General features: G+C 30.7%; 1 protein-coding gene across 1 annotated transcript; it reads left to right on the forward strand.

The window, feature by feature from the left end:
- The first annotated feature begins 4,825 nt into the window (after nucleotides 1–4,825).
- LOC142327459 (uncharacterized) lies at nucleotides 4,826–22,074 on the forward strand. Its single transcript, XM_075370551.1, has 7 exons — nucleotides 4,826–4,975; nucleotides 9,583–9,646; nucleotides 15,773–16,081; nucleotides 16,703–16,944; nucleotides 17,393–17,588; nucleotides 17,797–18,088; nucleotides 21,640–22,074. Exons 2-7 carry the CDS (start codon nucleotides 9,583–9,585, stop codon nucleotides 21,944–21,946), a joined length of 1,410 nt encoding a protein of 469 aa, XP_075226666.1. The 5' UTR covers nucleotides 4,826–4,975; the 3' UTR covers nucleotides 21,947–22,074.
- Nucleotides 22,075–22,348: the final 274 nt, after the last annotated feature.

The following is a 22,348-nucleotide window of genomic DNA, read 5'->3' on the forward strand; positions in this document are numbered from 1 at the left end:
GGGCATTATACCTTTTATTTGAAACATAGTCATTCTAGGCTTTGGAATCACACAAAAGACACTATTTTGAAGAAATATCAAAGAGGGTCTAATGTTATGAATGATCCATTCATGTTTTACTTTAATCATACGAGTACTGGTAATTGAAATTTTTGCTATTTGTAATTTTCTGAATGAGCGTTATTTTTTATTGTAGTATGCTTTGCCGTGTAAATACGTTTATAAATCAATTTTTTTTGTAAAATCTTATATTCCAATGCCTTGATAACTTCTCAAACAAAATAAAATAATCAAAATTCAATCTTCTTACGCAGAACTGCAAAAGAATATATGATGTGTTGGCATTCACTGAAAACTAAATTTTCTCTTTACAATATTATGCTTGTAGGTGTACTTTTATGTGTATGAACACAGCTGACGTGTTTATTATTAATTTTAAAAAAATAAAAAAACAGTTAATTTCTGTTTTCCACTATTTCTTTCATTACTTCAGTCTTTTACTAATGCATCATTTTTTAATGTTAATGAAACGTTTCGATTAAGTACTTAATCCTAAATATTGAAATTCCTCTAGGTTTCACCACGATGATTTACCGAGGAATCAAACGCATTAAAAAAATAGTAAAAAAATTAAAATAAGTTTATGGAATATAATGGATATTCAGCGGAAAATCTAATCGGTTTTTTTAAAAATAATTTAATCTAATATATGGTAATGATTTAATACTAATTTAAAATAACGTTATAAAAATAACTACACAATCGTTAAAATAATATTTACTCACTATTAGTTGATAATGATGATAATTTTCTCTCTTACATAGCAATAATATTCCAATATTCGTAGATATACGTGCCATCTTAACGAATTATATGTATAAAACACTGTAACAAACAACTTCATCACTGATTTAAACTGAAAAATTGTAGTTTGGAAGTTAAGAAAAATTTTACTTATCAGTTTCACTACCACTTTTGTTTTGATTATATAATTCTTTTGTGTTTTTAAATTTTAAATATTATAAAAAAACTGTTTATTTTACTTGTGATAATATTGTTTTTAATGTTGTGCTAATCACTTTACTGTTAATGTTAGAATAGCATAATTTACTGAACGTTAACCTGAGTTATTTATTTCACAGACGACATAATTTAAGTAACATTAAGTTCACATTATTTTTATGAGTCGCGTCAAGACACTAAAACTATTCTATATAAATTAACTGAAATAAGAAATAGAAAAATATTTGTTTGTTGTATAAATACAAAATAACTTGTGAATCATGTAACATAAAGTTTGTAATAAAAAGAGCATTCGTCCTTGCGTGCCGAAACGCATAATTGTTATATTGAAAACGAATAAATGATGCAAATATTTTAACATTGTTGATGCACTACTTAAATAATAAGTTTAATACATGTTAAACTGCACTAAATAGTTTTATAGTATTTTATTTTATAAAGCTGAAACTTAAATTAGGTGTTTTTATTGAGAAAAACTGTATAAATTGCAAATTTTTAAATATATTTACGAACAAAATATGTTTTAAATAAGATAAAATAATATTTCTACTTAAAATTTGAGAAAATATCTTGTGAGTGGTAATTTTTTTACTTAGTTGTTTTTGAGTAAATTAATTACAGAAAATATATAAAAATAACTATAACTGAGCTTTATTTGATATCGTTTCATACTTGAATAAGGAAATCAAATTAATTTTTTTAAAAATAAGTAAATTTATTACTTCTGCAAGATTTTAAACTACGTTAAATAAATTATATTATAAAAAATTAAAATCAACTAACTCACTCTCTTACAAGTGTAAGAATCTTTCGTTTTCATTTACCAGCTTTCATTTTAAAAAATAATGAATTAAAATATGTATCTATATATTATTACTACTGCTAGATTTAATCTAGTTTTGTTCTTTATAATTTTTTTATCTTTTTCATAATATTGTAATGAGAATAAATTTTCATACAAATTACTTTTTTCCTCTTATCAGCTGTTTTTACCATTTCATACCTGTCCAATCAGGAAAGTTATTTTTAATTAACATATTTCTATGTTATTTATTCCTATAATCTGTTCCAGGATCCTTCTTTTATAGATAGGGTTAAGAATATACAACAAAATAAATAAGATAAAAAATAATTACAATATTAATTTAAAAAACTAATAATAATAAGTAACGATTATCAAAAGAAATACAATACAAATATTTAAAAATGTTTTCAGCTTCGAAATAATTTATATAATTTTATACTGTTTTTTTATATAATAATTTAAGTCGTTTAATATTTAAAACTAGCCATCCAAAAACCTATTTATTTATCATGTAAAATTATTTGTAGAACAAATTTTTACATGTTGCAAGGTTATTGTTATTGGGTAAGTAATAAGCTCAAAAATGATATCGCTCAATTATAAATAATAATTAAAAAACACATAACTAAGAAATAAAAATTGAAAAAACAATTTGTCAATATTAAACCATCATAATTTGAGGACTCAAATATTGAAAAAAATTAATCTATTTAACATTTCAAAGGTGCTTTTGCAAAAAAGACCCATATAAGGTAACAATTTTGGAATTGAATATTTATGCACTACTATGATATGTTTCTTTCAGATTATTATATGCTAAACAATTTTAAAAAATTCTCCATTGTTTCTTCCTAACTTTTATTGTAAATTGAACAATTTCCAGGAAATTTATCGAATATTTAATATGTTTAATAAAAATTACAACATTCTCACAATTACAAAATCCTGAATAGGCTAATCAATCAGTAATTTTTATGTTTTTACTAAAGTACCAACAAATATCTCCCAAACCCAAGATACCGCTAATTATATAATTGGATTACATATTTGAATACGCTCTAAATCAATGTACTGAAACAACAACCTATATATACAGTAACTCACCAGTTCTCTTCTTTTTTTTTTGTCTTCAGTCATTTGACTGGTTTGATGCAGCTCTCCAAGATTCCCTATCTAATGCCCTTATCTAATTCCCTATCTAATCGTTTCATTTCAGTATACCCTCTACATCCTACATCCCTAACAATTTGTTTTACATATTCCAAACGCGGCCTGCCTACACAATTTTTTCCTTCTACCTGTCCTTCCAATATTAAAGCGACAATTCCAGGATGCCTTAGTATGTGGCCTATAAGTCTGTCTCTTCTTTTAACTATATTTTTCCAAATGCTTCTTTCTTCATCTATTTGCCGCAATACCTCTTCATTTGTCACTTTATCCACCCATCTGATTTTTAACATTCTCCTATAGCACCACATTTCAAAAGCTTCTAATCTTTTCTTCTCAGATACTCCGATTGTCCAAGTTTCACTTCCATATAAAGCGACACTCCAAACATATACTTTCATAAATATAAATACTCTAACATATTTGAATTTAAAAAAAAAATAGGCAACAAAAATATTGTTAAAAATAAAAAAGAAATACTTAAACGCTTTGCAAGTGTTTTAGATTTGTTCAAAATTCATTGATATTTTAATTATTTCTTTGTTATATATTATTTTAATCTTGTTTAGTATTTGTTCAATATTTAAGATTTTTAAAATTCTTTGTTGGAGTTGAAACTTTTATATGTAACTTTGAATCTCTATCATTAATTGTTACATAGAACCAAGAATAATTAAAACAGTGAAACTTGTTATTTTTTAAGGGATAAAGGATTATATTTAAATTTAAAAGCAATTTTGGATTATTTGCAAATGAAAACGTTTTTTGCATAGAAAATCTAAAGAATGTTCAAACCACTGCCAATTGCCTTTGGAATATGTTAGTAATTCTGAATGGAACCGCTTTAGCCCACAAATACAATAAAACAATTAAACAATAAGATTATTGTATTTTAATGAATTTGGAAAAGCGTATTATTCACGATTCCACTCCAAATTGAAATTCATTTTTTCTTTGGCTTTGCCAGCCCAATGTATTAGCGTTTATATTATCAGACTTTTTATACTGGATTAGCTCTTGTTGTCTTATGCTAGTAGCTACCGTATTTAAGATTCTCTAATATTTGAATAGATTTTAAATTTTTCGATGTAAAATACTAACTTGACAAAATATGGCTTCATCCCTGATCACAGCTAAACGTTTTAAACATGCCTTGTCTACCCGGAAAAATATCGCAGAATGAAAACTGACATGTTTTTCAAATGACTGTTAATTCACTTAAAAAAATACAGTTGCAATTTATTAAAATAAATTAATTACGATATATTTAAGGAAAGGTAATTGCAGCTTATTTTTGTGAGACAACCCGACAGTAATATTTTAAATTAGTATTAATCATTCATTTAAATCGAGTTTCATAAAAAAAAAAAAAAAAAAAAAAAAAAAAAAAAAAAAACAGATATCTGTAGAAATCAGCTGCCGTATCTTGTACTGTATGTTGTAATTTTATTAAATATTACAAATAAGAATTTTATATTATATTTTATATCTTTTAAAATACTATTTTTTAAAATAATTTTAATAAAAGTGTTGAGAAAATATTTGCTTATAATAAAACAACGTAGTTTGAATGCCGATACCTGTTAGTAACAATTATCATTATTTTTAACGGTCTAATTGCTCTTATATAATGCATAATTTTTATTGAATAATTTATCTATAATTATGGAAAAAAATATGTATATACAGTTCTCAATAACAATATGTAAAAATTCATATGTCTTGAATAATAATTTGCAAACAATTATCAACCCGTTTTTTTGCTAATTTGTATGTGAACGTGTATATATTATACGTGGTTCTCTTGTTGATCATATTCGAGTCACCTTTTTTATACTCCTTGAATAATAATTTGCAAACAATTAGTAACGGGTTATTTTGCTAATTCGTATGTGAACGTGTATATAAAGCAGTGGTTTTGCTCTTGATCATAATCGAGTCATTTATTGTTCTTTATCAAGTCGTCTTTCGTCGGTCAAGGTATTTTATTATTCGTTTAACATTTATTTTAATGATTTTATTGTGTTTTACTTGTTACGTTTTTGGATGTTTTACAATTTTCAGAACTAATGAAATTACAAGAACACTTGTTAAGACCTTGTGTGCTGAGAGATGAATTTTTCTAAGAATAATGTATTTCAATATAAAATAGCTTAAAAGGAAACCCCGATAATGTTCTAGTGAAAGAGATTAGTTAAAGAAAATCATTTTCATTATTATAATAATTACCGTCTCATTAATATTAATATTTCATTAATATTATAACATTTTGTTACATAGAAAATGTCTTTTTAATCTGTGAATAGAAAATACATATTGACAGAAATCGATGTCGGGTGCAAGTATTGCAAGGTTTTTTTATAACTTCGATTATAGGACAACCAGATTAGATGATTTAGAAAAATAGCAAGTAAATAAAACTTTGAAAAATAAATTATGTGCTAAATAGGTTTCTTGCTTTATTACTTTTAATTAAATAAAAGCAATTCATTTTTCAGTTCAATCATATTCAGTTGTCTGTATCTTTATGATAAAATAATTCCTGTTTATTAAAAAAAAACAACCAAAATTACGAATTCTTATTTTCAGATTTTTAAGTGAGCATATTCGTTTTTAATTTTTATGATACATAAATAAATAAAATATATTATTCTATATTTATGAAAATACTTAACAGAAATTAGTGAAAGGTGAACAATTAGACTATAGCTTTTTTGTGTTTTTGATCTTTTGCAAATATATACAATAACTTTAATTATATCAAGCTAATGCCGAACCAAAAATGTTCACTTAGCCAGCTTCAGTTATTTTTCATTGTAATATAAAAAAAATATTTTTCATTAATTTTAATGTTATTAATTAAAAAAAAAAATTATTAAATATAAAATCACAATGTTGTATGAAAATTGTCTGATTATATGTAAATTATTTCAATTATAATTTTTCAAGCTATGATGTTCAACAAAATAAAGCAATAATAAAAATGTTTAATATTAGTGTATAAGCATCGAAAATTTGGGGCTTTCGGGATTTTTTTTAATGATTATAATGTACACTAAAATAAATATCTAAATCAAAATTTAAAAAATAAATATATTTTTTTAAATTTGGAAGCTATCACCAACTGTGGAGGGGTAATAAGTTATTTTAGTGTCTTAATTGTTTAACAAAATAGGTTTTGAGCAATGAAAATTAGAAATTGCGAAAATTCTTTTTTTCATTTTGGGGGTCCCACATCAAGCATTCGGGTAAAATTACTTTTTAATGAAATAATCTGAAAATAGTGATAATTAATTTAAAAGTTAAGTTATTAAAAGTGTTTTAAAAAACACAAAGATTTACCCGTAATTCTAATTAAACAAAATTTTAATTTTCTGAGAAGGGGTAGTAACATTTTTTGGCTAATTCTTTTTTACGCGTAAAAGAAGTATGAAAGAAGTGCTATGAAAAAAAATGCAATGGATCTTTTGTGAGATGGATTTATACTTAAAAATATTTCTTTTTAATTGTATTATGGTTTTTGTTACCACAGACCATTGGGTGAGGCGGGCAAATTTTTTTTAACATGGTTTGAATGCCTATTTGTGAAGAAAATCTATACATGTGCAAAACCTCTCGTTAACTCCTTTTACGAAGAAAGATGTAGCTAAAATAAAAAAAAATAAATGAAAATATTAGTCATTTCTTTGGGAGGGGATTGAATATTAAATAAATATTTTTTGTAATTTTTGATCTTGATAAAATAAAAATGTTTAAGAGAAAGTTTTTTGATAAAGTGCCACAGTATGATTTGAAATTTTATTGTGACCAAAGCACCCTCACTCCTTTTTCTAATTTTTTAAAACAGTTTAAACTTTCTTTAAACTAAATACATGCCAGAATATATACATTTGTCCGTTCACGAAAACATCGGTCGGACAAAATCGATATTTTGGACTTGGAAGCATTGGAATAAACAACATTTTTCGCAAATTATTTACAATCTATTTAAATCTATATTTTTTTGTTATAACTATATTTCTAAATGGATTAAGTTTTGCAAAACATAAAATATATCAATTAAATTTTTTTTTGAACTAATTTAAATACTGTACCGTTACAGCTACAGCAACATATTTTACTACAGCCGGAAAAGAAAAAATAGGATATTTTTGTAAGTTTATATACAAAAAGGAAATCTTTTATTTTCTTTTAGGACGTAAACACTCGGTTACATACCCATACATGTATCAATTTCTCCATTTATGCGTATATCTGCAGGTTGAGGATTGTATTTTATCAGTTGCCTTTTCTATTGGGGAGAACTGAAAATATATTTAATACAGCAAATTTATTAGAAAATAAGAAAAAACAATCATTGTAGCTAATTTATTCCCAAGATCAATAATTTAAAAAGGGTTTTCTCCTATTTGCAGCAGCACGTTGTTTAATCTATAATAAATATATTTTTTTAATAATTAACATCATATAATATATTTTATAATCATTGTAATTATTTTAAAATCCGCCCATTATTTGGTATTCTGTATTTCTTACTTCATATTATTTCATGACAATGGCCCTCAACATCAATTATTATTCAAAAAATAAAATCTCTAGTACCGTTAATTAATTGTAAAAAGAAATATACAATTAATTTTTCTAAACAATTAGATATTTAAAAATAAATCTAATAAAACGATAGGAAGGAACATTTTTCGAAGAAGAAAAATAGTTAAGCTAAGTTATCGGTAGTATCACACGAATATATTTAAGTTAAAATTTGGTTACTGCGATCTTTTTAAACCGCAGCCAATTTTTTCGATTACATATGTATGCTTTCTGATATAAATAAGCATGATTTAAAATACGTTTTAAACAATCAATCAACGGACTATTTACGTATTATTTAAATTATATATTCTAATATTATAATATATTAAATTTGTAGTTATCTTTATTATAAGAATATACTTCTTCAAGAATAAAAATGAAGATATTTCAGACTCTGATGAAAAGGCTAAAAGAGAACATGAATTGTGAATTAACATCGCTGTGAATAAGCACAAAGCCGAATAGTTACATTCGAAAGCACGTTTTATCAATGCAACCGAATATGTTTTTTAGCATACGATACGAAACATCCCAAATTAAAATATATTCATAGTATATACATTGGTAAGTCAATTATTATCTCCAATTTAGTTATATTTTTGTTTATGTTGGTAGTACTGTCGTGTTGCATAGATGACGCATGCGTGATTTAATTGTTGTTATGTCTGTGCAGGTTTGATACTGCTAGGTTAGTTCCATTATCGCTGCCCTGCCATTAACCAAGGCTGCTTTCGGTTTGCACCAAAAAATAGGAACGTTCAGTGATCCGTTTTTTGTCGTCGGAAGGTGTATCAAAGGCCTAAATTCATCAAAGACTTTCGGTACGCTACGGATACAGTGTGTTGCCGCAACGGAGTGTCTACGAATGGATTGAAAAATTCATAAATATTCGCACAGGTGTTACGCACGACGAAGGAGTCGGACGACCGTTTACCGCCACAAATGAGGAAAACATTGAGCGTGCACGTGATATGGTTTTCTTAGACAGACTAGAGTAACTATTGATGAAATGGCACATCGTTTGCAAACTAGTCACGGTTTTACCTACGAAATCATCCACAACTGACTTGGGTTTCATAAAGTCTGTGCAAGATGAGTGCCAAAACAACTCACGCAGTTGCATAAACAAACGCGGTCGGACATCTGCCAAAAACATTTGGATCGTTATGGTAACGAACGGAACGTCTTCTTAGACATAATCATCACTGGTGACGAAACATGGATCCATCGTTACGAGCCGGAGAGTAAACAGCAGATTATAAAATGGAAACATCCAAATTCGCCCTGCAAAAAAAATTCAAGACCTCCGGAGAAAAACTGATGCTTACGGATTTTAGGAACTCACAAGGCCAAGTACTGGAACATTATGAGAAAAGGGGCACGACAGTAAACAGTGCGCGTTACAGTTAGATGCTTACTGCCAAGCTGAAGCCTGAAATTCGAAGCAAACGCCGAGGACTGCTGTGGAAAGGTGTTGTGTTGTTACACGACAATGCCCGTCCACATACTGCCGCCCACACTGCTGAAACGCTCCAGAAACTCAACTTTGAACTACTGGCTCATCCTCCGTATAGTCCTGATCTTGCCCCTTCTGACTACCACTTGCTTGGTCCACTCGAAGAGGCATTAAGGGGCCGTCGATTTACCTCGGACGAAACAGTGAAAGAAGCGGTGCATTGCCGGCTCACAGCTCAACAGATAACCTTCTTTTATGAGGGCATTCTATTTGTATTGCAATGAAATTTATAATTACATTGTGGATAATAATTGACTTACTCTCGTACAAAGTAATATCCAAATTATAAATTGTAGCTAACATACTGTTACCCGTTGTGTGTGTGTCTGATTGAATGAGTGTGTGTGTAACGCGAAGATATGTATGTTGTCCTGCTGGGTGGAAAAAAGTTTACCATAGGTCATTAAACAATGATAAAATTGGATCTGTTTTTATAGCGTAGTGAACGATTCATTTTTTTTTTTTTTGTTATTTACAGATGTGTAAAACCAGCTTTTTTCTATTTTGTCTTCTGTTTTTATACGATGCTTATAAAACTAAAGGTAAACATTCCTATAATAAATTATAATTATATAATCTCAATTTAACTAAAAATTTAACATGTGTTTTAATTACAACAGTAATTATTTTTTTTTTTGTCTTCAGTCATTTGACTGGTTTGATGCAGCTCTCCAAGATTCCCTATCTAGTGCTAGTCGTTTCATTTCAGTATACCCTCTACATCCTACATCCCTAACAATTTGTTTTACATATTCCAAACGTGGCCTGCCTACACAATTTTTCCCTTCTACCTGTCCTTCCAAAATTAAAGCGACTATTCCAGGATGCCTTAGTATGTGGCCTATAAGTCTGTCTCTTCTTTTAACTATATTTTTCCAAATGCTTCTTTCTTCATCTATTTGCCGCAATACCTCCTCATTTGTCACTTTATCCACCCATCTGATTTTTAACATTCTCCTATAGCACCACATTTCAAAAGCTTCTAACCTTTTCTTCTCAGATACTCCGATTGTCCAAGTTTCACTTCCATATAAAGCGACACTCCAAACATACACTTTCAAAAATCTTTTCCTGACATTTAAATTAATTTTTGATGTAAACAACTTATATTTCTTACTGAAGGCTCGTTTAGCTTGTGCTATTCGGCATTTTATATCGCTCCTGTTTCGTCCATCTTTAGTAATTCTACTTCCCAAATAACAAAATTCTTCTACCTCCATAATCTTTTCTCCTCCTATTTTCACATTCAGTGGTCCATCTTTGTTATTTCTCCTACATTTCATTACTTTTGTTTTGTTCTTGTTTATTTTCATGCGATAGTTCTTGCGTAGGACTTCATCTATGCCGTTCATTGTTTCTTCTAAATCCTTTTTATTCTCGGCTAGAATTACTATATCATCAGCAAATCGTAGCATCTTTATCTTTTCACCTTGTACTGTTACTCCGAATCTAAATTGTTCTTTAACATCATTAACTGCTAGTTCCATGTAAAGATTAAAAAGTAACGGAGATAGAGAACATCCTTGTCGGACTCCCTTTCTTATTATGGCTTCTTTCTTATGTTCTTCAATTGCTACTGTTGCTGTTTGGTTCCTGTACATGTTAGCAATTGTTCTTCTATCTCTGTATTTGAACCCTAATTTTTTTAAAATGCTGAACATTTTATTCCAGTCTACGTTATCGAATGTCTTTTCTAGGTCTATAAACGCCAAGTATGTTGGTTTGTTTTTCTTTAATCTTCATTCTACTATTAATCTGAGGCATAAGATTGCTTCCCTTGTCCCTATACTTTTCCTGAAACCAAATTGGTCTTCTCCTAACACTTCCTCCACTCTCCTCTCAATTCTTCTGTATAGAATTCTAGTTAAGATTTTTGATGCATGACTAGTTAAACTAATTGTTCTGTATTCTTCACATTTATCTGCCCCTGATTTCTTTGGTATCATTACTATAACACTTTTTTTGAAGTCTGACGGAAATTCCCCTTTTTCATAAATATTACATACCAGTTTGTATAATCTATCAATCGCCTCCTCCCCTGCACTGCGCAGTAATTCTACAGGTATTCCGTCTATTCCAGGAGCCTTTCTGCCATTTAAATCTTTTAATGCTCTCTTAAATTCAGATCTCAGTATTGTTTCTCCCATTTCATCCTCCTCAACTTCCTCTTCTTCCTCTATAAAACCATTTTCTAATTCATTTCCTCCGTATAACTCTTCAATATATTCCACCCATCTATCGACTTTACCTTTCGTATTATATATAGGTGTACCATCTTTGTTTAACACATTATTACATTTTAATTTATGTACCCCAAAATTTTCCTTAACTTTCCTGTATGCTCCGTCTATTTTACCAATGTTCATTTCTCTTTCCACTTCTGAACACTTTTCTTTAATCCACTCTTCTTTCGCCAGTTTACACTTCCTGTTTATAGCATTTCTTAATTGCCGATAGTTCCTTTTACTTTCTTCATCACTAGCATTCTTATATTTTCTACGTTCATCCATCAGCTGCAATATATCGTCTGAAACCCAAGGTTTTCTACCAGTTCTCTTTATTCCGCCTAAGTTTGCTTCTGCTGATTTAAGAATTTCCTTTTTAATATTCTCCCATTCTTCTTCTACATTTTCTATCTTATCTTTTTTACTCAGACCTCTTGCGATGTCCTCCTCAAAAATCTTCTTTACCTCCTCTTCCTCAAGCTTCTCTAAATTCCACCGATTCATCTGACACCTTTTCTTCAGGTTTTTAAACCCCAATCTACATTTCATTATCACCAAATTATGGTCGCTATCAATGTCTGCTCCAGGGTAAGTTTTGCAGTCCACGAGTTGATTTCTAAATATTTGCTTAACCATGATATAATCTATCTGATACCTTGCAGTATCGCCTGGCTTTTTCCAAGTGTATATTCTTCTATTATGATTTTTAAATTGGGTGTTGGCAATTACTAAATTATACTTCGTGCAAAACTCTATAAGTCGGTCCCCTCTTTCATTCCTTTTGCCCAGCCCGTATTCACCCACTATATTTCCTTCCTTGCCTTTTCCAATGCTTGCATTCCAATCTCCAACTATTATTAAATTTTCATCTCCTTTTACGTGTTTAATTGCTTCATCAATCTCTTCGTATACACATTCTACCTCATCATCATCATGGGCGCTTGTAGGCATATAGACGTTAACAATCGTTGTCGGTTTAGGTTTTGAATTTATCCTTATTACAATGACTCTATCGCTATGCGTCTTGAACAGTAATTATACGACAAATATATTTATTAAACAAGATTTTATAATTCGGTAGTGTCCTTGAAGTGGTTAATGACTTGTAGAATTTCGTATTTTATTAATATACCATGTAGAAAAATTTGCTTCTTTTGTCCCATATTATTGGCTAATATATTTTTATAAATTTTACCTTAAACATTTTTAATGAGCATACCTTCGCAGAGATATTAAAAATGTAATCATTTTGTATATCCTATATTCTACAATATTCTGACCGTAACATATGAAGGGCTACTGCTACTTCCTTGCCAACACTCACACCAAGAAATTGGCTTGGCTAATTGTTCCAAGGTTCGTGATCATTTTATCGGAGAGAAGAAAAAGAATTGTTATAAAATATATTTATAATCGTTGTAGGAAGATTGGTTATACATCGTTTCAAACCAATAATTAAAAATATTATTTTAAGCTAAAACCAAAAAAACGAAATTTGTTTAATATTTTCAATACTTTTCTATTAATCATAATTACAACTTATTGAACAATCCAACAAAGAAACAAAATATAAAATTAGATTTGATGTGGGTTAAACCAACCGGGTTTGGTCTAGTAGTGAACGCGTCTTCCCAAATCAGCTGATTTGAAAGTCGAGAGTTCCTGCGTTCAAGTCCTAGTAAAGTTAGTTATTTTTACTCGGATTTGAATACTAGATCACAGATTGCGGTGTTCTTTGGTGGTTGGGTTTCGATTAACTACACATCTCAGAAATGGTCGAAGTGAGACTGTACAAGACTACACTTCATTTACACTCATACATATCATCCTCTGATATATTATCTGAACGGTAATTACCGGAGGCTATACAAGAAAAAGAAAGAGATGTGATGTGGGACTGTTTAGATCGAACACATAATTTTCTAAATAATTCTGTTAAAGACTTCTGAAAATGTTTAATTACGATAATTTAAGTTCCCATATTTTACCAAACGGAATGCTAAAATACAAATATAATTTTATCTAAAAAAATAATAAGGATATCTTTAAGGATATATAAGTGTTCGTTTATATGTATCTCAAATTATATTTACAATCGGTCTCGTAGATTAGAAATCATAAATAAGGTTCATGACAATAATCAAGTTATAAAGGAGATGGCTTAGAAACACCTTAATTCTAGTTAGAAACGGTTATGCTACCTTTGATAAATGGTAACATAATCATTGATAAAGTCCAGCCAATAATGAATGACGAATCGTAATAATATACATAACTACGAATACTAAAAAGGAGAAATAGTAAAATAGGAACAGATGAAATAATTAGAAACATAAATTATATTTTAAACGTAACATAATTACTTTGATGATGATGCACAACGTAAGAAAAAAGGCCTTGGCCTGAGTATCAGTGATTGTCCTGGTTCCAAGATATAGTATACGAACACACTTTAACCGCCGAAAATCTACCCCATTGTCTAACAGAATAACGGCTAGATAATTTACCTGGTCGTTAAGTCTTACTTTATACTTAGTTACAAATCCATTGACTTCCTGTCGAACACACGGCAAGCCATATAAGTACTCATGAATTTCGTTGATCCGTACGAACCATAGCGCCTGTGTAATGCATCTCACAAACTTATACCGGAAACACTGAATAATTTCCTTATTGCTGGTTCTCGCCGTGCCACATAGGTAGATTCCGTATGTCCAAACCGGTTTTAGAATCACTTTGTACAGAAGCAGCTTGTTAGATAGCAATAGTTGCGATTTCCTGCCTAATAACCATTATAGCAAGCAAAAACGAAACAAGTAATTTAATATATCCTTATATATTAAATTAGTTGTTTCATTTTTTCCTTAATGTGAACCTACCATATTAGACCACGATCTAGATGAATACCTAAACACTGTAATCTTTCAGATCATACTTCTCGTTGTATTTAATCTGGGAGAATCGTCCGTCCAACTAACTTCCAATATTTAATAAAAGATAGAGGTTGATTTGTTTTTGGTTTATAACAAACCAAGCGGTCATACTTTAACAAATGTCTGCTGTGTATCTAAAAAAGCCAACCGAACAAACCTTTTCTTCTCCAAGACGTTAGTGACAATACGAATGATCCTGTGAGTCTGTCAGTCTACAGGCCACAATCTCTGAAGAAATAGTCTTTCGAATAGCTTACACAAAATAGACTAATTGGCCTGTACCAGGACGACTTCTCCGCTATTGGTACCATCAATACTTGAGATACTTTCAACTCCGACGGGTATCACATCTTTCAAAGGATGCCATTGAAAAGTTGGTTCATGTAAATTATGACCTCTAATGGGAGCATAAATAGCATTTTGTTGGCAAACAAGTCATATCCAGGGTTTCTTTTGAATTCCGCTCCTTTTCAATCGATTCCAGCATTTCATGAGAAGAGAAAGGCTTAATTGGAAGACTCATTGGAATCGGTATATCCCTACGTGAGTCCAGAATTTCCTCTTCACCAGCAGTGTAGATGATAAGTGATTGAGAGACCGATCGCATATGACTAGCAAACAGATCGGCTTTCTCATTGTCACTTCTAATGTAATACTTTTTTAGTAGATGGAACTGAAGTGATGGCCGCTAAAATTTCATCGTGGCCTTCCACAAAGTGTAGATGTTTTCTCAGTAATCAAGAGAAAGATTACTGAAGTAATATTTAAATGCTTCCTTCTTGAAAGATTTAGGACTCAATCTCCGAGCAGCGCTATTTAAGGATATATTATCCTCCGGTACCTGTAACATTGGCATCTCCTTCTGAGCCGCCTTTTGGTTAAAATGACGTCGATTACTTCTCGTAGATCGTCCGCTTCAACTTGCCCTTCGTTCTAGTCCCTTCTAAGCTGCTGCTTGTAACACCGAGTTCAGATAGCAGGCCGCATAGTCTATATATTTTCCGAATATTTCAATTCGGAAGTACGACCAGTTTATCTTCAATCCAACTACTGTAAGAATTCCATCTGTTCTGTTATTGTGTAGGATAGGGATTTCTTCTTTCTATTTAACACGTACTTATAATGAGTTAGACAGGTAAATAATAAGATATTAAACCGTAGCCAGTCATCACAGAAGTATACATAGACGATATACCCGATATTATATAAAAATTCAGTAGGTCCAAGATTTTATTCAGATCCGGCGGCCAAAATGACGGCTATAATCCTGAGATCACATTGAGATGCATGTTCAAGATGAAATAAATCCTTTAAAGCTCTATCTTAGTTGTTATAAGTCGTGAACCCCAATGAACATGTTTAGCATTCCAATCACCACGCACGATGAAGCGCGGGCCCGGTGTTCCACCAAAAAATTTCAATTGAAACAGTAATTTTCTTTGTAATTAATGTGTATAAAATCGTACTAACATACATTTAGATTAATATCATATTTATTATCTTTTTGCAGCAATATGTACGGACATTAATTTGGAGTTAAGAGTAGTTAACAAAGGATATCTACAAATTAACTGGGAAGTTGATGAAGTAAAGGAAGGTGACTGCATTGGAATTCATTATGGTGATATTAAATTTAGTAATCTTCGTGCTTTACGTAAAAACCCTAAAGCATTTACGGTAAATGTAAAAAATAAAAAAGGAACTGTATACACTCAAGAAACGTTTTTAAAAAAAATTGATCTTTACTTTGAGAATGCGAGTAAACTATTGATTACATTAGTGTACTGGAGGAAAAATTTAGATAAAAATGAATTTGAAGGTAATTAATTTCTGCTTTTAAATGCATGTTTTTTTCTTTTATTCCAATATTTCGTTTGATATTATATTTTTCAATTACTTATTTACGGAAAAAATAAAAAAAAGAGACAAAGAGAAAATGTATAACAAAAATTGACTAACAGCTAATAAAATTATTTCTCACGTAAAAATAAGAAATGTAATATATTTTTTATAATAATATTTAGAATACAATTAAATTAAAATATATGAAATAAAAGAACGTTTCGTTTTATAAATTTGGCTTGAAAAATATTGATATTCATCCAAGAATAAATAAACAATTATACGATAAATAAATAAAATTATAAAAAGATACGAAAATATTACGTTATACTCCGTGAATACGTATCCTAGACATTTTTCACCGTAACATAAATTTTATTCCAAGTAAAGTTTACTAGAAAATATAACATAGGTAATCCACAAGACCATAAATAAAGTTGATTAAAAATAATACATTCCTAAGAAAAAAAATTATATATAACTCTGAATTAATTACGGAATATATTTTTCTAAACGATAATATTGTTAAAATTATTTCAGATTATTTCTAAGTATATCTTGAAATGTATTCCTTAATCATGAAAATTGTTATTTTCAGCTTTCATTATGTCACATTTAAGCACGTATCCAAACTGGATGAATTATTACCGGAAAGTAATTCGTGATCTTCCACTTAATCAAATATTCATCCCAGGCACTTTTAATTCTGCTGACCCACAATATATTGAAGTACCTCCTGAATTGAGAGAAATAAAAAAATTACTCTATTTTGGAGTTTCGGAAACAGAACATGAAAAAGAAAGGCGACACTGGAAAGAAAGTTCTATTAATGTAAGCGAGGTAAGTATTTTTATTAATAAATAACAGACAGGCATTACCTATTAATGATAGGCAATAAAAACACTTTCTCATATAATATGTGACTCGTATTTATATAACAAACGATGCAAGGGGAAAAACAGATGTGAAAAATGTCCATATTAATTATTTAAACATGAACACATGAAATAATGTAAAGGTTAATATAATTTAATATTGGTAAATACAACATGAAAAGCCCGATACACATTTTTATCTATAATTAAAGTTAATTAATTACAATCTATCTAATAAATAATTTTAAGACTAGAAATTAATTTAATTTAAATTTATCATAGAATTTTCAATTCGTTTTAAAAATTACTTTTATATATAAATATAGTTGTATTTAGTTAGTACTATAATATTATTTTTAATTTATTAATTTTACATAATATGTTTGTAACAATCAACCATGAAATTTTTTTAGGATACATCTATACTTCAGCAACTCGTATTAGGGATCAGATACTTGGATATAAGAGTAGTTCTAAGCCGAGAGGGAAAATTCTATGTTGGAAACCTTAAAAAATATTTTTTGGATATGGATTCTGTTATTAATCAAGTTACAGAATTTCTCAGCAAAACGAAAGAACTTGTTATATTTGACGTTCATGTATGTACAAGTACGTGTCTTCACATAAGATATATATCGATAGTAATTACTTTTAATTAGATACTTTATACCCACAGTATTGTTCGGAGTTATAAATTTTTGTAGTAGTTAATTTATAAATAATAGTTCACATGTTACTGGAATTACATTCTTCAGAATTTACTCTGCAATTTCAAGTTTATTTCAATATAATTTAATTTTTTTTTTTTCAAATACAGGTGGTAGATTAAAATTTGATCACGGTAAGTTAGTAGCGTATTTAAAAAAAAAGTTTTTGTATAACAGTAAGATGTATTTGGTACCACGACAACCATGGACAACTAAATTTAGCGATATACTTAAAGATGGTAGTAGCGGGAAAGTAATATTATCATATAATAATGAAGATGTTTTGAAAGATTCCAATTTTAATATACTGTGGGATCCTGTTCACCATTTCTGTCAAGAGTTTAGAAATATTAGCAGCCTACAGAATTGTTTAAAAAACTTATATGAAGATAATGATAATAAGTAAGTAGATACCGTTTTTTTCTAAATTAACTTTAAGTATATTTTTACTATCGGCCGTGCAATGTTATGAATGAGTATTTTGAGAAATTTTTACTGGTAACATTATGTCTATTGAATGTAATATTTTATCAAAATTATGTATATATATATTTTTTTAAATTTATATATATATATGTCTATCGTATATACACGAGGGTAAGTCAATTATTATCCACAATGTAGTTATAAATTTTATTGCAATACAAATAGGAAACTTACATGTACATCATTTTTCAACATAGTCCCCTTGCATTTCAACCCACTTGGTCCATAGTTTCACAAACTTCCTAAACCTCTCAAAAAAGAAAGTTTTCGGTTAAGCTGCGAGCCAGGAATGCACCCCTTGTTTCACTGTTTCGTCCGAGGTAAATCGACGTCTACTTAATACCTTTTTGAGTGGACCAAATAAGGGGTAGTCAGAAGGGGCAAGATCAGTACTATACGGAGGATGAGCCAGTACTTCAAAGTTGAGTTTATGGAGCGTTTCAGCAGTGTGGGGAGCAGTATGTGGATGGGCATTGTCGTGAAACACAACACCTTTCGACAGCAGTCCTAGGCGTTTGCTTCGAATTGCAGGATTGAGCTTGGCAGTAAGCATCTCACAGTAACGCGCACTGTTTACTGTTGTGCCCCTTTTCGCATAGAAACCACGAGGACCATTACTGATCCAGTAATGTTGGATCCATGTTATGTCACCAGTGACGATTCTGTCTAAGAAACTGTCCCATTCGTTATCATAGCGATCCAAATGTTTTTTGGCAGATGTCCAAGCGCGTTTGTTTTTCAAACTGTGTGAGTTGTTTTGGAACCCAACTTGCACAGACTTTACGAAACCCTAGTCTGTTGTGGATGATTTCGTAGGTAGAACCGTGACGAATTTGCAGACGATGTGCCACTTCATCAATAGTTACTGGTCTGTCTAAGAAAACCATGTCATGTGCACGCTCAATGTTTTCCTCATTTGTGGCGGTAAACGGTCGTACGGCTCCTTTGTCGTGCGTAACACTTGTACGACCATTTTTGAATTTTCAATCCATTTGTAGACACTCCTTGGCGGTAACAAAACCGAAATGTAACGAAAGTCTTCGATGAATTTCGGCCCCTGATATACTTTCCGACCACAAAAAACGGATCACTGAACGTTGCTCTTCTTTGGTGCAAACAGAAAGCGGAGCAGCCATAGTTAACGGCAGGGCAGCGATAATGTAAATAACCTAGCAGTATCAAAGCTTGTCAAACCTGACAAAATATGTCAGCATCAATCAGACATGACAGCAATTAAACAAAGCATGCGTCATGTATAAAACACGACAGTACTACCGACATAAACAAAAATATAACTAAATTGACGATAATAATTGACGTACCCTCGTATTATATGTATGTATATATTTTTTTTATTTTCCCTTACTCCCCTACACCAGACCCGCAATTACGCATAACAGCGTAGGTGGTGTCCATTTTAATCTAACAGCCCTTCCCACCTACCGACATGGCACATCCGGCTGCCGGTCGGATCTTTATTTTATATTATATTAGTAAGTCATAATATTAGCAACCCGTTAGAGTGCCCCACTTTCTACGTAGGTTTTTTAGCAGTATTCCAGTATGAGGCCATCCAGTTGTCATTATACAAAAAAAACTACCATAAGGTCCCCGATCCCTCAATAAGAACACCACTTCGGTAAACCGTCCTCTCCAGATCGAGACTGCCCTCCCTAACTAAACAGACGGATGGTTATACACGATTGAGGTCCCAACTCTCACGGGATTTTGTCTTCAGTATTTTAGTAGCTAGCTTCTCCACATTTCCGCAGGCCTCCCTACTGGAAAGCATAGACCTCTCTGGAGTAAGTCGGGCCAAATTCAGCTTCTGTCAAACACCGTCCCACCTACAACAGTGGTATATGGTGTGCTCCGGTGTGTCCTGTGACTCGCAGTATCTACAAGCAGAGGTAGTGCGTTTACCAAACCGGCATATGTACCCCTCAAACTCCCCATGCCTGGTTAGCAGCTGGGAGAGTCAGAATTATACCTCCCTAAAGCCACCCACAGATCAATGTTAATTATAATGCGTCTTGTCTATTCTGCCGTAGGAGAAGCATTCCAAACTTCCTGCCAATCTCTCAAAAGAGTTTGTCTAGCCTCCACTTTATGCATTCCGTTATACACACGGTACGGCGTTTGAGCCCTCAGCAGAACAGGACGGATGTCCTGGTATTTAACGCACCCGGTCGTGTTAACCTGAACATCACCAATAGTTATTCTCATCTATCGTAATCGCCTCCTCCCATTGAGTGTGACAGCCTTGGTCTTATGGGGAATGCCAAACTAAGATCTCTCAAATGTAGCCACTCACTCACTTTTTGCACAGCGACATTCATCGTATCCTCACCCTCTGCTTCAGTATAGCCAGGTCAGCCAGGTCGTCAGCATAGGCAACCAGTTCGACATCTCCATCAAATTCAAGACCCAACAGCCCGTCGAAGGCAAGGTTTCACAAGAGCGGGCCCAAGATCAACCCCTGTGGAACCCCACCAAACATTTCAAAGGAGATCTCTCTATCCTCAGTTAGAGTTGTCACCTTCCTCCCATACAGATAGCAATCCATAATACTCAATGTATATCCACTGACTCCGCGTGCACGCAACGAAGTCATGATCAATGGCCACGGAATGCTTCTAAAGGCATTCCAGAAATCTAGGAAGACCAATAACGGTATCCTTCGTCTACGCCAGATGCCCGCTGCCCGATCTTTCGCCCAATCGAAGACACGCATAACAGTATCCATAGTCTTATCTTCCTTTACTTTATACCGCTTTTGGGCATAAGCCCACCTTCAGTAATGTTTTCTGATTTATCATTATTTCCATTTTCACATATAACTACCACACAACATCTTTACACTTGATTACTTTTTTATAACTTCGGTTATTAGCAGAATAAAAAAAAAAAAACTTTAAACATTTCCAGAACTTACATTAGTTCAGTCAAAAAATAATAGTTTAAAAACATCTACTAAAATTGCAATTAAAGTTAACATTTTTTATTAAAAATTATTTAAAATTTCTTTCGATGTTGGTTTACATAATGTTAGCACAGTACTCTACATCTAATTACAGTACGTACTAACATTATGTAAACCAACATCGAAAGAAATTTTAAATAATTTTAATAAAAAAAAATTTTATTTAATTACAATTTTAGTAGATGTTTTTAAAGTTTTAAAAGACTTTTTTTGACTGAAAAAATGTAATTAACTTTTTTAACTGAAAAAAAAATGTGTAAGGATGTTGCTTGATATTTTTATGTGTAAATGGAAATAAAGATAAATCATAAAAATTCTGTTGATTAGCTTATGCCGAAAGCGCTATATTGTAAAGGAAATAAAGGTAAAAATATTTCTTTAATTTTGTACTTGTCGATTTGGTTGATATTCAATATATGTAATTTTACTGGCTTTTTTAATTTTGCACCGATCATGTAAATTTTAAAGTTGCTTTCTCCTACAGACTTGCCAATATTGCTCACGCTGCGGTTGTAAATGTGCTCAATATTGAGAATGATACGAACATTCCTAATTATAAAGAGCAAGAAAAACCAGAAAAGACACTGTACGAAATATTTATGAAAAAAGAAATAGGTTTAAAAACAAATATACTAATAACAGATGATTACATGGCCATGGGAACTGTAAGACAGGCAATTAGATGGAATATTGGTAAATATTACTTTAATTCAAAGTACGAATATCCAGATAAAACATGTATTAAATTTAATATTAATGATGATGAATATTATCAAAGAATTATACGTTGATTTATGTTGGGTGTAAAAATGTAATGTTGTATGTTGCTAATTTATTTCAGTAAGAAATTGATGAATTATGAATAAAATTATTAATATTGTAAGAGTTAAAAAAATAAATAAAAAATGCTTGTGTTTTAGTTGTTCACCTTTTATTATTACCTTTTTCTTTTTTACCAAAACCACTGTAAAATTCTTAAAATTAGTATTTACAGGAAAGTTTGTCTGTTGTTCTTTCACTACTAAAGTCAAATTACTTTAACATAAAAATGAACTTTATGGAACGTAGTCCCATTGAACTGAAAGATATTTGGAGTTAAATAATGTATAAGTTTTTATATAGGTGATTCAAAATTATATGAAAATCTGTCATCGGGAGCTGATTCTAAACCTAAAAATACGAAAAAAAGTTCA

The sequence above is a fragment of the Lycorma delicatula genome, chromosome 7 (assembly GCF_047948215.1).
Source record: "Lycorma delicatula isolate Av1 chromosome 7, ASM4794821v1, whole genome shotgun sequence".
Lineage (NCBI taxonomy): Eukaryota > Metazoa > Arthropoda > Insecta > Hemiptera > Fulgoridae > Lycorma > Lycorma delicatula.

Excerpts from the sequence above, each read along its gene's own strand:
- LOC142327459 (XM_075370551.1), top strand. The coding sequence starts at position 9,583 with ATGTGTAAAACCAGCTTTTTTCTATTTTGTCTTCTGTTTTTATACGAT. Across the intron at positions 16,082-16,702 it reads AGATAAAAATGAATTTGAAG|CTTTCATTATGTCACATTTA; the intron begins GTAATTAATTTC and ends TGTTATTTTCAG. Across the intron at positions 17,589-17,796 it reads TGACGTTCATGTATGTACAA|GTGGTAGATTAAAATTTGAT; the intron begins GTACGTGTCTTC and ends TTTCAAATACAG.